Source organism: Rhinopithecus roxellana, chromosome 16, assembly GCF_007565055.1.
Source record: "Rhinopithecus roxellana isolate Shanxi Qingling chromosome 16, ASM756505v1, whole genome shotgun sequence".
Taxonomy (NCBI): domain Eukaryota; kingdom Metazoa; phylum Chordata; class Mammalia; order Primates; family Cercopithecidae; genus Rhinopithecus; species Rhinopithecus roxellana.
Window position 1 is genome coordinate 13912941 of NC_044564.1, and position 12717 is coordinate 13925657.

General features: G+C 40.2%; 1 protein-coding gene across 6 annotated transcripts in view; it reads left to right on the forward strand.

The window, feature by feature from the left end:
* The window catches only part of SETX (senataxin), a 93613-nt gene that overhangs the window by 44523 nt on the left and 36373 nt on the right, over window positions 1–12717 (forward strand). For all 6 annotated transcript variants that reach the window (XM_010372833.2, XM_010372832.2, XM_010372834.2 and 3 more), the window contains 5 exons: window positions 3222–3321; window positions 7299–7472; window positions 9770–10002; window positions 11020–11187; window positions 12054–12210. In XM_010372833.2, coding sequence (XP_010371135.1) covers window positions 3222–3321; window positions 7299–7472; window positions 9770–10002; window positions 11020–11187; window positions 12054–12210 — 832 coding nt within the window. The remainder of the gene's footprint in view (window positions 1–3221; window positions 3322–7298; window positions 7473–9769; window positions 10003–11019; window positions 11188–12053; window positions 12211–12717) is intronic.

The window sequence follows — 12717 nt, forward strand, 5'->3', positions numbered from 1 at the left end:
GAAACCCCGTCTCTACTAAAAATACAAAAATTAGCCGGGCATGGTGGTAGGCACCTGTAATCCCAACTACTCAGGAGGCTGAGGCAGGAGAATTGCTTGAACCTGGGAGGTGGAGGTTGCAGTGAGCCAAGATCATGCCACTTTATTTCAGCCTGGGCAATAGAGCAAGACCCTGTCTTAAAAAATAAAAAATAATAAAAATAATGATAATAATTTTTTAAAGATAATTTTCTTGGGATCACACACACACAAAACCTCATTATAACCAAACAGTGTATTTAGTCTATGTGGAAATATTTTTATCAAAACATAATATTTATTTGATCTGAAAAATGTTAAATTATTAAATTACTAGGAACAGCCAGTTTTGTAGAATAATCTGTTCTTCTTAGTTACTGGGGAAAAAGAGAACTCAGACCTCCTTTGAAGATGAGGCCTGACTGGGTATCTGTCTTTCCTGTCTGGAGTGGGAAGAAAAGGGACATAGTTTGCTTCTTTGAAGTGATAGTGCTTTGTGAGATTGTTACAGCATTACCACTGACCTTTAATACTTGGAAAGCTAGCTGGACTTGCTGGCTCACATCTGTAATCCCAGCGCTTTGGGAGGCCAGGGTGGGTAGATTACCTGAGGTCAAGAGTTTGAGACCAGCAGGCCAACATGGTGAAACCCTGTCTCTACTAAAAATACAGAATTTGGGCCAGGCATGGTGGCTCATGCCTATAATGCCAGCACTTTGGGAGGCCAAGGCAGGTGGATCACCTGAGGTCGGGAGTTCAAGACCAGCCTGAACAACATGGAGAAACCTTGTCTGTACTAAAAATGCAAAATTAGCCGGGCGTGGTGGTGGGTGCCTGTAATCCCAGCTACTCAGGAGGCTGAGGCAGGAGAATCACTTGAACCCAGGAGGTGAAGGTTGTGGTTAGGCGAGATTGCGCCATTGCACTCCCGCCTGGGCAACAAGAGCGAAACTCTGTCTCCAAAAAATAAAAAGTGAGCCGGGCATGGTGGCGCATGCCTGTAGTCCCAGCTAATGGGAGGCTGAGGCGGGAGAATAGCTTGAACCTGCGAGGCTGAAGTTGTAGTGAGCGGAAATCATGGCATTGCACTCCAGCCAGAGCAACAAGAGTGAAACTCCATCTCAGAAAAAAAAAAAAAAATTGGAAAGCCACTGTATATTCATCTCTGTTCAGTGTATTCTGAATGTTCTTATGTTCAGAGAGCTTGTTTTCTTTTTATTGTTTATTTTTTACAGGAGCTGACACCTTTTGAAAGGAGTACGTTTTCTAACCATCTGCATGATTTTTCATCCTCTGAACCTAGTTGATTACTTTTAACTTTGATAATGCTCTGATGGACCACAAACGTACACTTGTTCGTACTTTGAACAGTTATTTAATGTGAAACTACTAGCTCATGCAATTTATGATTTCTTAATTTCCCAGGGCCCCATGAGTTATGAAACAGGTAAACCTGTAACTGCATCAAATGTACAAAGCTGTGAATTATGTAGTATATTGAGTATCTATTCATTAGGACTTTTTACCTAGCTAAGTTTCTCTTTGATAGCTCCGGAATTTCAGCTATCTTTAGTTGGTCATTATAGCTTGACTATAAGAGATCCACTTAATCTCTGGCTCATGAGATTGCTGTAGAAGTTATTATTAGGCCCAAATAATTTCAAACTGAAAGGATCTGCCCTCCTTTTTCCAAGATGAAAACTATCTAGGATCTTCTGGGTACTCTTAGGTAAATCCCTTGTGACAAAATTTTATTGATCCATTTTTTAAATCTTTGTTGTACACACTAGGATGCATTTTAACAGCTTTATTAAAGTATACTATACCATAAAAGGTACCCTTTTAAGGTGTATAATTGAATGGTTTTTTTAAGTAAATTTATAGTTGTATAGCCATCACCACAACCCAGTTTTAGAACATTTCCATTGACCTAAAACAATCCCTTCTGCCCATTGGTAGTCATTCTTCATTCCTACCACTAGCCCTGGGCAAACACTAATCTCCCATCTGTCTATAAATCTGCCTCTTCTGGAAATGTCACATACATAGAAGTGTACGTATGTGGTCTTTTGAATCTGGCTCCTTTCATTTCATATAATCTTTTTGAAGCCCATCCATGTTGTAGCATTTATTAATAGGCCATGGCTTTTTATTGCCAAATGAGATTCTGTTGTATGGATATATTACATTTGTTTATGCATTCACCAGCTGATGGACATTTGGGTTGTTTCTAGGTTTTGGTGATTGTAAATAATGCTGTGAACATAGAATGTGTTTTTGATGATGATTCTATGGAGTTGCCTTACTGTAGGGTACTCTGGGTGATACAAACTGATCATGACTATCGTGGTCCAGAGTCTGACCGTACTAGCGGATAACACAGATTCAGTATTGTTTTGTTCCCTGTGCATAGCATAACCCTTGTGGAGTCTTGGTCGGTTAACCAGTGCAGAAGCAGTTCAGCACCAATAATCTTTGATGATAAGTTTCTTCAGAGGAACTGAAGGCTGGTTGTTGATTTAAATACTTAATGACTAACTGTTACATTTAGATAAAACCCTTCTTAGGGCCCAAACGGTAATATATTTGTTAGTGTTTTAAGACGTGAAAGCTGTTACGACTTTTTTATACTAGTAGTCTTCCTAAATTTGGGATTGGAAAGTCTTATTTCTCAGAAGATCCTTAAGGATACTTCTGAGTTTGGAGCTTTGACAAATTGGAAGATAGGTATAGAGCATTTTATAAACTGGCAGGATGACATGTTGGTAAGAAATCCCTAAGGTTTGCAACAAATCTAGGTCCTTTTGGACTTGTGAGCTAGCTGACCTGGTTGGGAAATAGCATTCTACTGGAGCTGTCCCGCAGTACATTATGCACTGCTGGAAATGCTCCACATCTGTGCAAGGCGGAGCAGCCACAGATGGCTGTCGAGCTCTACAAGTGTGACTAGTTTGACTGAAGAACAGAATTTTTATTTTTTAATATTTTAATTAAATGTAAATAACCAAATGTAGCTAATGGCTACTGAATTGGACAGGACAGTTCCAGATAATTTTATTAACCCACCGCGAATCAATTTTTAGTTTCTGTCACCTAGATTCTAGGTTCTGGATTTTACTGTTGCTTAACTTTGGAAAATGTTACTATTTAGCATCACTTTCCAGGAATGTTGCTTTCTTAATTTGCTTTTGTGCTTTGTGTAGGTGGTGCAGGAATGGCTCAACTCTCCAAATAGAGAGAATTTCTATCAGTTGCAAGTACGAAAATTTCCTGCTGATTATATAAAATACTGGGAGTTTGCGGGTAAGTTTTTTCTTATGCAACTTGGAATATATGATATAATAATTTGGGATTTCTAATTAAGAGGAGATAGCATTATTTGAATTTGGGGGACACAAATTTTCTAAGCGGAATTTGTGACTACTTAGAATATGTTTTAAGTCTTAATGAGGATAGTTACTGGGACAATTATGAATGTAAAATTCATTATTTTTTTCCCACTCTGTAGTTAGAATACTACAGGCTGAATTGTCAGTGGAGGCTGGGAATGGGAGAGAGGGTGAGTGGAGGGCTTTGGTGGGGGTGTTGCAGTAATAGTCTTTACAGATTCTGAGTAAATCTTCCTGGCATCTCTTTTTTCATTTCATGATTGATCTGAACCACATACCACTTTTATATACTAGTTATAAATACACCAAACATTCAGAACTCTTTAAAATAAAATGAATAAGTCCTCTTTTTACCCCCAACCCCCATCCAGCCTACTCTGTAGATGTGCTTAAAAAAAAAAAATGAGGCTGGGCGCAGTGGCTCATGCCTGTAATCCCAGCACTTTGGAAGGCCGAGGCGGGCGGATCACCATGTCAAGAGATTGAGACCATCCTGGCCAACATGGTGAAACCCCATCTCGACTAAAAATGCAAAAATTAGCCACGTGTGGTGGTGGGCACCTGTAGTCCCAGCTGCTTGGGAGGCTGAGGCAGGAGAGTCACTTGAACCAGGGAGGCAGAGTTTGCAGTGAGCCAAAATAGCGCCACTGCATTCCAGCCTGGCAATAGAGCGAGGCTATCTCAAAAACAAACAACAACAACAACAACAACAACAAAAATTATATGTTATATTGTATTATATACTATATTCTTATAGTAAAGCTAAAGAAACTAAAATCATAAGAAGATATATTTATTCATTAAGTGAAATGGATCATCATAAAGGTCTGCATCTTTATCACTGTCATGCTCAGTAGACAGATGAAGAGGAGGAGGGATTTGTCTTACTCTCAGGAGTGGCAGAGATGGAAGAAAGCTATGAATGAGTAGACCTGCGCACTTCAAACCCATGTACAAGTGTCAGCTGTGCATTGAGATGCAGTAGCCACAAAGCAGAAAGAAAGCAGGTGTTTGGCGGGACCATATCATTTTCACGCATGGTTTAGTAACAGTGAGCCATTTTAATTAGGGAATCATGAGAACTGTCCTAAAATCTAAGTTCCTAGATACCAGCCAAGGGACAGCCTCTCAAGCAGGTCTTTCAAAGGCTAGCATGCCTGCTGTGTTAACTCTTTTTTGCATAGCATGTTATGAATAATGCTGCTGTAATCACCCATGTATCTCTTAGTGTTCTTTTGAACACGTTTTCAGTTTATATCCAGAAGTAGATTGTGGAGTATTAGGGTGTGTATAAGTTCAACTTCAGTAAATAATGCCAAGCCTGTTGTACAAAATTATATTCCACCAGCAGTGTATGAGAAGTTGCATTGTTCTGTGTCTTCAGCAACACATTTGTATAGATTGCTTTGAGATTTTTAGCTATTGGGCTGTGTGTATTGATGGTGTTTTATGGGCTTTTGTAATGTCCTTATTAGGGAGATTGAGCATCTTTTCTTTTTTTTTTTTTTGAGACGGGGTCTCGCTCTGTCACCCAGGCTGGAGTGCTGTGGCCGGATCTCAGCTCACTGCAAGCTCCGCCTCCCGGGTTCACACCATTCTCCTGCCTCAGCCTCCCGGGTAGCTGGGACTACAGGCGCCGCCACCTCGCCCGGCTAGTTTTTTGTAGTTTTTAGTAGAGATGGGGTTTCACCGTGTTAGCCAGGATGGTCTCGATCTCCTGACCTCGTGATCCGCCCGTCTCGGCCTCCCAAAGTGCTGGGATTACAGGCTTGAGCCACCGTGCCTGGCCAAGTGTTACTTCTTAAAAAATGTAGCCTTTCTCATTGAATAACCTTGCCATTCAATAACTTGGCATGCTTGTCAGCATATCAGTTGATCTTGATTGCAGGTCTGCTTTTAGACACTGTTTTCTTTATCTGTATAGCTGCCTTACACCAATACCACAGTCTCTTATTGTTGCTTTATAAAAAAATACTGAAATTGGATAGTTTCAGCCTTCCAGTTTTTTTATTTGTAAAGTTTCTTTTTATTGTCAACAGTTTTAGAATCAACTTGTCAATATTTATAAAAATGCCTGCTGGTTTTTTTTTTTTTTTTTTTTCAGACGAAATCTCACTCTTGTTGCCCAGGCTGGAGTGCAGTGGCGCAATCTTGGCTCACAGCAGTCTCCACCTCCACCTCCCGGGTTCAAGCAATTGTCCTGCCTTACCCTCCCGAGTAACTGGGATTATAGGTGCCTGCCACTGCGCCCGGCTAATTTTTGTATTTTTAGTAGAGATGGGGTTTCACCATGTTGGCCAGGCTGGTCTCGAGCTCCTGACCTCAGGTGATCTGCCTGCCTCGGCCTCCCAATGTGGTGGGATTACAGGTGTGAGCCACCATGCCTGGCCTTTGTTTTTTTTGAGACGGGGTCTCGGTCTGTCGCCCAGGCTGGAGTGCAATAGTGCAATCTCAGCTCACGCAAGCTCCGCCTCCCAGGTTCATGCGATTCTCCTGCCTCAGCCTCCCAAGTAGCTGGGACTACAGGTGCCTGCCACCATGCCCAACTAATTTTTTGTGTTTTTGGTAGAGATGGGGTTTCACCATGTTGGCCAGGATGGTCTCAGTCTCCTGACCTCGTGATCCACCCCCCTTGGCCTCCCAGAGTGCTGGGATTACAGGCATGAGCCACCGCGCCCGGCCGCCTGCTGGTGTTTTTACTAGGATTGCTTTAACTCTAAAGATTAATTTGGGGAGAGCTGACATTTTAACAGTATTAAGTCTTAGGCCTTGAACTTAGTACATTTCTTCATTTGTTTAGGCTGTCTTCAGTTTCTCTCAGCAGTGGTTTGTATTTTTCAGAGTATAGGGCTAGATTCAGCAGTTGGTACTGAACTTTATTCCAGTGCTTTCTCTGTTTTCCTAGTCCCACGTAGTTACCACCTTCTTTTCCCACTTGTTTGAAATGCATAGAAGTTGCAGAAATCTTGTATGTACAGTCACGAGTCACTTAATGATGGAGATACGTTCTCAGAAATGTGTCAGGCGATTTCATCATCATGCCAACTTCTCACGATGTTGGTAACATGTTGGTAACATCTAGGCTACCAACCTGTACAGCATGTTACCGTACTGAATACTGTAGGTAATTATAACATGGGGAAGTATTTGTGTATCTAAACATAGAAAAGATACAATAAAAATACAATCTTATGGGACCACTGTTGTATATATCCGGTCCATCACTGACCACAGCAACATTATGCAGTGTATAACTACTTGGATTTGTTTCCGAATTTTCTTCAGGGGTTTTGAAAGTTGGAAACAAATGAGAGAAATTTAGTTAAAAGCCAGACTAGGCTGGGCATGGTGGCTCACCCCTATAGTCCCAGCACTTTGGGAGGTCGAGGCAGGCGGATCACGAGGTCAGGAGATCGAGACCATCCTGGCCAACACAGTGAAACCCCGTCTCTACTGAAAATACAAAAAAAATAGCCGGGCGTAGTGGCGGGCGCCTGTAGTCCCAGCTACTTGGGGGGCTGAGGCAGGAGAATGGCGTGAACCCAGGAGGCAGAGCTTGCAGTGAGCTGAGATCGCACCACTGCACTCCAGCCTGGGCGACTGAGTGAGACCCAGTCTCCAAAACAAAACAAAACAAACCTAAAGGAAAGAAAATTTATTAGCTACTATTTTGGCCTTATGGCAGTTTTGAAGAAAACTATATTCTGTAGCTGATATTTTTAATATTTTAAGTTTTTGATTGGATTAGATTACCATTTTAAAATACATGTTGAGTCCATTAGTGCTGTATATTTTTGAACTTAATATAAGGATTTAATTTCTTTTAAGTTAATCTTATTTAAAATAATTCTCTTAGAGTTATATAAATTCCGACTTCTTGTTGTTTCATAGTTTATCTGGAAGAATGTGAATTGGCTAAACAGCTTTATCCAAAGGAAAATGATTTGGTGTTTTTAGTTCCTGAGAGAATAAATGAAGAGAAGAAAGATGCAGAGAGAAATGACATACAAGATCTCCACGAATATCATTCTGGTTATGTTCATAAATTTCGCCGCACTTCAGTCAGTAAGTAAATAATGAGGCATTGACAGGAAATGTCAGATACAATCTCGTCTTCTAATTTACTTCTAAATTGTGTATATCAAGTGTATTTGATATACATTTACCAAACATGTTTTTGCTCTGTTGATTATTTGCCATTCAGAGTCTCTTTTCTAGTTTTTCTAGACTTACCTGGAAAAGACCTTGTATTTATTTTTGTAATGTTCTATCCTTTTGTTACATTTCTGTATCCGTCATTGTGTTTGCTATAAAATGGACCATTTGCAGACCATCTGTTGTTTGTTAAATTACATTTCATCCTTCGTTTTGTGGCCAATTACTAATGAGATGACCAAACATAAAAGTCACTGTAAGGAATCTGCTTACATCACTTCCATCTCACTTCCATCCATTGTATGTTTCTCCCTAGGTAATTTAATAACAAAAATGTTAGCCTAAATTTAATGAATACCAAATGTATGCAGTGATACTTGTCCCCCCCCCCTTTTTTTTGAGACAGAATTTCACTCTTGTTTCCAGGCTAGAGTGCAGTGATGCCGTATCGACTCACTGTGCTCTCCGCCTCTTGGGCTCAAACGATTCTCCTGCCTCAGCTTCCCAAGTAGCTGGGATTATAGGCATCTGCCACCAGTCCCGGCTAATTTTTTGTTTTTAGTAGAGACAGGGTTTCACCATCTTGGCCAGGCTGGTCTCGAACTCCTCACCCCCATCCACCTACCTCCCAAAGTTCTGGGATTACAGGCGTGAGCCACTGCACCCGGCTGAGACGTGTCCTTCTTATGCACATTTATAATCTTCCCCGAAGCCCCAAAAGGTAGAAATTATTCCTTGCTCATCAGAAAATCATGGCTCAGGGATGTTAAGTAACCTATTCAAGGCTATCATCAGTGTTAAGTGCTAAGTCCAGAGCTGAAACCTTTTGTTGACTGCAAAGTCCACATTGTTTTTCTTATGCCAAACTGCCTTTTTGGCAGTTGCAACTTTTTTAGTCTTAGTTATGTGAAGAAGAACATTATTTCATTATTCCTTCTCCTTTTTGCGTGATATCTTAAAAGTAGCAATAAAGTGTGTCAGCATTGTACTGCATTATAACAGGTGTACCATGTTTATTTGTGTGATCAGGGCTTAATTCTGTAGATACATTTAGGATACGTTTAGAAGAGTTGCAGTGAGGATTGATGTCTTACTCTGTGCTTTTGGCTCCTGAAAACGATTACCTTTGCCAAATTTGTATTTCTAAGGCAGTCTCCTTCCCTGAACTCCTCATAGATCAAAATCATCTCGGATATTTCCATTTGGAAATGTGTTAGACATTTCAAATCCACTAGTCCAAAAGTTAACACTTGATTTTCTGCCTGACATCTGCACTTCCTTCATTCTTTCCCATCTTGTTAATTGGGGCCTCCGTTCTTTCAGTTACTCAGGCCAAAACCTTGGAGTTATCCATGATCCTTACTTTCTCTCACACCTCACTTCTAATTTGTCAGCAGATCTGATTGACTTTTCCTTTGCAATATATCCCAAATCCAGTTCCCACGTCTACTAGTATATCCTGGTCCAAGCTGTCATTAACTTTTACCTAAATTACTATGGTAACCTTGTAAGTGGTCTTTTTGTTTCTGTACTTTTATTATTGTAGTTATTCTTTGTTCTGAGGTAAGAGTGGTTCTTTCAGTTTGTGAGATAGAGCATGTTATTTCCCTACACAGAGTGCCCGATGGTTTTCTACCTGATCCTGAATAGCATTCAGAGTCATTACTGCTATCTGCACAGCCCTATAAAATACAGCCCATTTTACTCTGAGTCGCTAAGCATTCTTCTCCCTATTTTTCCTTCTAGCCATGTTAGCCTTCTCCCTATTTCTAAAATATTCCTGGCACATCTCTGTCTTCAAAGATCTTTGCAGTTGCTGATTTTCTGTGTATAGCACTGTTTACCCCCACTAAGTGCATACTCCCTTACTTCAAGTCTCTGCTCAGATATTTCATCAGGAAGACCTTCCCGGACCAGCCTATCCGCCTCCATCCCCATCACTTCCTCCCTTTGTCTATTTTCTTCAGAGCACTTACTACCACCTGACATATTTATTTGGTTATCTGCCTCCCTCTTCTAGAAAATAAGCCTCTGGAGGACAGAACATTGCTGGGTTCAGGTAGCAGTCCAGAAATATTTGTTGGGTAAATTATGTAAATAATATCCAAAAATAATGTTAAAATTACCTAATTCTGCATGACCTTTTAAACTAGGCAACACATCATTCAGTGATAACTGAAGTTGCTTTTTCTCTTTCTTGATGATAGTGCGTAATGGGAAAGCTGAGTGTTACCTTTCCATCCAGACTCAAGAGAATTTTCCGGCCAATTTAAATGAACTTGTGAATTGTATTGTAATCAGTTCTCTGGTAACAACACAAAGGAAGTTGAAAGCCATGTCTCTTTTGGGTAGTCGGAACCAACTGGCTAGAGCTGTTCTGAATCCAAACCCTATGGACTTCTGTACAAAAGATTTACTAACTACAACATCTGAGAGAATTGTGAGTGATGATTATATGATACTAGATAATTTCATGTTAGGATGCTAAAGCATCATATTTTTAGCTGCTACATATTCCTATATGTCTACAACAAAGACATGTTCACAGTGAACAGTTTAGTGTTAGTTTTCTTTAATATTGCAAAGTATGTAATTTAGGTTAGTCAGCTCACCTCAGGAAAAGGTACAGTACAGTAAGAGTTGAAGGTTGCTGGAAGAGCAACATTAAAATGTTAGGTCAGCAGCCTACTTAATGTGCATTAGATGAGAAGTCTCAGGTTTAGTGGTGTTATATTTCCATTTGAATGATTGATGGAGAATTGGCTGGTATTGTTGGAAATGCAAAGATGAAGTTGTCATCTGAACATGTGAAGCTGTATATAAACCCTATGAAATTAACACAGAGAAATGCAAAAGGAAAGTATTATTTTTTGAAACTCTACTGTATGCTGTGGCTTTCATGTGCATTATCTCAGTCTATTCTCACATTTAAGGAATCCTAGATTTAATGAGTACCAGAGGCTAAGGCTTAGGTTAGGAGTGTAGTGACCCAACTTGTAAGTGAGTGAAGCTTAGACTCAGATCTGACCCTGAAATCCACGTTTGTTCCCCTGTACCACATGTGTTAGGAAATACATAGTCTCGGGATGTTTTCACTAAGGAGAAAATTGACTAAAGAAGGAAGAAAAACAGAGTAGTAAAAAGAAAAGGTGTGGATTAGTAAATGCAGTTTATTGTAGTTATCTTTGTAAGAATAAAAAACAAAAATACAGTTGTGGTATTTGTAAATACTTGAAGCCTTACAGACACTAATTAGTAATTAGTAATGAGCTTTCTTTCTAGCAGTGAACGTGTTTTTAGATTAAAGGTCACTTCGGTGCCCTTATCTTGTCTGACCATAACCAAAGCTTTTGTCTGAAGCATTGAAAGAAATTTGAACAGGTCTTTTTCATGGTCTTCCTTTCAAATTCCACTACAGAAACAGCAACTCATTCTCAAAAATGTGTTTTTTATATAGATTGCTTACTTAAGAGATTTCAATGAAGACCAAAAGAAAGCAATAGAAACTGCATATGCTATGGTGAAACACTCACCATCAGTTGCCAAAATCTGCTTGATTCATGGACCACCTGGAACAGGAAAATCAAAAACTATTGTTGGCCTCCTCTATTGTCTACTGACAGAGGTAGGTATGGGGGAGGGCACTGATGCCGTTAACTAGATGCATCATTTTACTTTACTTGAGTTACCTGGCATGTAAATAAGTATTAATATGCTATTTCTTCCTTGCTTTGTGTGTATTTTTTATATTGTGTGTAACTGTGTCAGAGACAAGGGTGGCAGAGGGAGGGAAGGTTATGAGAAGTAAAAAGAGGAAAACAACCACTATTTTATGGGAAACAAATCGTAAGGATGAGAATGATGACCTTCAGGCTTCACTATAGGCCACAGCTAATACTGTGAATGCTGGGCTACATTTTGGTTGGATCGTGGTTTCTTTTTTTTTTTTTTTTTTTTTTTTTTGAGACAGTGTCTCGCTATCATCCAGGCTAGGGTGCAGTGGCACGATCTCGGCTCACTGCAACCTCCGCCTCCCACGTTCAAGTGATTCTCCTGCCTCAGCCTCCGGAGTACCTCCCGAGTAGTTGGGACTACAGGCGTACGCCACCACCCACAGCTAATTTTTGTATTTTTAGTAGAGACAGGGTTTTGCCATGTTGGCCAGGCTGGTCTCGAGCTCCTGACCTCAAGTGATCTGCCTGCCTCAGCCTCCCAGAGTGCTGGGATTACAGGCGTGAGCCACCGTGCCTGGCCTGTATTGAGTATTGATTAAAGTACGTGGATGATAAAGTAAGACTCAGAGCAGTGATGACAAATTTTTTTGCTAATTTTAAATATCAGTGTAAGATGTAGATGCTTTTATTTATTTTTAACTTTATTATGAGAACTTTCAAAAATACATGGAAGTAAAGACAAACTTTAAAGCTATGTAATAGAGCTCACCCATATTTTTTGTGTGTTTGTTTGGTATGTGTATGTGGCAAACTGTAGAACCAGAGGAAGGGGCGTTCAGACGAAAACTCCAATGCCAAAATCAAACAAAACCGTGTCCTCGTGTGTGCACCTTCCAATGCAGCTGTTGATGAACTTATGAAAAAAATTATCCTTGAATTCAAAGAAAAATGTAAAGACAAGAAGAATCCTTTAGGTATGATACTTTTGTGGATTTTTAGTTTGTTTTTGTTTTCAGTGTTAAGTGTAGGCAACTTTGAATGACAAAGGAAAGAGCAAACCAGTCCTGGCAATAGCTTCTACTTGAATCTGTGGCTTGTTAGCAAGTATTTCATGGAACATTTACCCTGTACCAGGTACTGAGGTTTCATCAGTGAAGACTTCAAGGAGACACATGGTCTAGTGAGGAAGTAGGTCAATATAGAGTGTGATAAGTTCCACACCTTAGAGGGACCCCAGTTCAATTGTGTGAGGGTTAGAGAAGGGCAGTTAGGAGTTAGCCATAGGAAGTAGAGGGTTAGGGAATACTTGAGCAGCAGAGATTGCCATAAAAAAAAAGAATCAGGGCAAAAGAGCCTCAGTTGGTTCATGAGGTTCCTGGAGCATTAGGTGGCGGTGAAAGATGAGACTTTGAGTAAGCACAGGCTTAGTGAAAACAATCATTGTTTACAGTCCCTGAGTGTTGGCTATGTGTCAGTAATTC